Here is a 2,554-nt window from a genome sequence, read left to right on the forward strand (position 1 = left end):
ATATATGGAAGACCATACCAACATTACCAAAATCTTAACTTTCAATTTAAAATTAGAACAAGAACATTTTTATTTGCGCCAATGAACAAACACATGCATAATTTTTCCTTGTTATTTGCATTGACTGGTTATCAATTCAAAAATTTCATAGTAAAACAATTGTAAATCAGTAACAGACAGGATCAAATCGATTATCAACTTCCAATTCAGTTAGACATTTTACTATGAACATTCTAAAATAATTATTAATTTAATTTTCTGTGCAAAATAATAAAGGAAATATGCGTTTGTAGAAGATGAAGATAATTTTCAGATGAAAGCTAATTATTTTCATTCAAGTAAACAATTATATATTGAATTGTTTAGTTTAGCCTTTACACAATATAAATGAATAACCTTTAACCTTTAATATCTATACTTACGAAATTCTATGAGGAGCTTTATCACCCCCACCCTTAACCAAAGCTGAAGCGCTGACTTCAATTCACTACATATTTGATAATTCTTGCCTCAGGTTCCCTTGCTACAAACACATTTTTAATATTTAAAACTGCCTACACCAAGCTCATTGAACAGTGGGTGTTGACCAATTACAACTAACATAACGGAACACATGACTGACCTGGTGAGCCAATTCATGAGAAATGACAACCGCTACCCTTTGCTGATTGCTTGCAGAATTTTCATTCTCATCAAAAAGGAGTGCTGTTTCCCTGTATGTTATTAAACCCCAGTTTTCCATTGCGCCAGCAGAAAAGTCAGGTATGGCGATCATGTCTGAAAATTGAAGGGAAATGGGACCGTTTTACAGAAATTGGCCTCAACTGTGGCATAGGATGCCACGGTGAACAATGAAAATTAAGCCTATTTGTTATTTTATCGAGTTTGCACATGAACATCAAGTAGACGTGTATGCCTTCAGTAAAAATATTAGTACTGTATTTCAAGAAAGATGAACCTAAGACGGCTTTAATAGTCACAATAGCAGAATCCGTACTTTTGTGATCGCAATATCGGAGAAAAATAAATGATTACAAAATGCCGGTTATTAGTATACTTTGACTACGAGATATTACCTTGTTTAGGCAGCGGGTAAGCAATGTCGAAATAGTCTTCAAAGAATTCTAATATTTTGATTCCACAATCGAGTGCATAATCCACTGTATTGATCCGTTCTTTTCTTGCCCATACACGGAACTAAAACATAAAAGCATCTTTTTTATTATCGGCATGTTATTACCGTACGGCGTGGTGATGACGAACTGTGATGATGATTTGCAATGGTAGTAATGTTGATGTTGTTATGATGGTGATGATGATGATGATGATGATAATAATAATAATAATAATAATAATAATAATAATAATAATAATAATAATAATAATAATAATCATAATAATAATTGTTATAACAACAATAACGACGATAATGATAGGGTAATATATCTTTCGCATCAGTAATCTTATAAACTAACCGTGACATTTCTACTTGTTTTACCCTCTTTATATTCAAAGTCAGAGACTATAAACGCTAACAAATACGTTGACATTGGTGGCGTTGTATCGAAAGTTGTCTTCGTCCAACCAATCCAATTACCACTTAACGCTTCGGTGGTTATGTTAGGCATATTGGTGATAGCCGTTAGATCGTTCGGATGTATGATAGTTGTGTCGAATTTAGCTTTGAACGCGGGCTCGTCAAAACACGGCAGTGCACGTCTGGCATCTGTCGGTTGCATCTGGGTCGTTGCTATGTATCTGCAACATTCAATGTTCAACTCATTGAAAATGGAATAATAGAAAATATAATATAATAACAAATATACTGAAAGGCAGACTACTATATTTAGCACAAGGATTCACCTTTACAGTTGTCCATGCCATATGTTAACGGCAATGAGTTTACAACACCAACAAATAGGCGTTGCTTAGTATTAAACATAGTAGAACCCCTCCTTTTGGAAACCCCTATTAATGAGACACTTTTCCGTGAAACGAGAAGAAATATATCTTTTAATACTACGGCCAACTGCTAATGAGGAGACACCCTTCCTATCAGGGGAGGGACACACTTCCTGAGTGTGCCACAAGGACAAAGTAATTTTAACCCTATGAAGGTTATTTTTTATTGTATCAAAACAACTATGGTAGTCTCAAAATAAGAAAAATTCATTACAACTTTTATTTTGTCACCTTTTGAGCAAATTTAACATCTAACCAGAATTGTTTCCTCGCAATATCTAGAATAAACATTATTACATGCCTAGTGCATGTACTATACTTCGTTTAAATGCAATCATCTCTCAATTGTGACCAATAACCATGAGGATTTCTTGTTTTAGCGTATTTTTATATAGGATTCTAATCTATACTGTATAGCCAGATGGGTAATCGTTATGCATTTTCAACATTAGGCTGTGGATGGTCTATTCAGGGATATGAGCCCACGATGATCTCCAGGATCCTTCTGACCCGGAGGGAGAGCACCTGTCAGGGTCCCACCCTGGGTTACGGGAAGTTAGTTATTTAATCAATAAAACAATAAATAAATAAA

At 34.4% G+C, this 2,554-nt stretch overlaps 1 protein-coding gene across 4 annotated transcripts in view; it reads right to left on the reverse strand.

Annotated features, from left to right (window-relative positions):
- LOC117104265 (aminopeptidase N-like) overlaps positions 1–2,554 on the reverse strand; it is a 48,128-nt gene that overhangs the window by 13,188 nt on the left and 32,386 nt on the right. For all 4 annotated transcript variants that reach the window (XM_033245004.1, XM_033245006.1, XM_033245005.1 and 1 more), the window contains 3 exons: positions 1,476–1,758; positions 1,077–1,197; positions 623–777 (listed from right to left, as the gene is read on the reverse strand). In XM_033245004.1, the coding sequence (XP_033100895.1) occupies positions 623–777; positions 1,077–1,197; positions 1,476–1,758 (559 nt within the window). The remainder of the gene's footprint in view (positions 1–622; positions 778–1,076; positions 1,198–1,475; positions 1,759–2,554) is intronic.

Source organism: Anneissia japonica, unplaced genomic scaffold, assembly GCF_011630105.1.
Source record: "Anneissia japonica isolate Jap-2015-1 unplaced genomic scaffold, ASM1163010v1 scaffold5280_len750649_cov202, whole genome shotgun sequence".
Lineage (NCBI taxonomy): Eukaryota > Metazoa > Echinodermata > Crinoidea > Comatulida > Comatulidae > Anneissia > Anneissia japonica.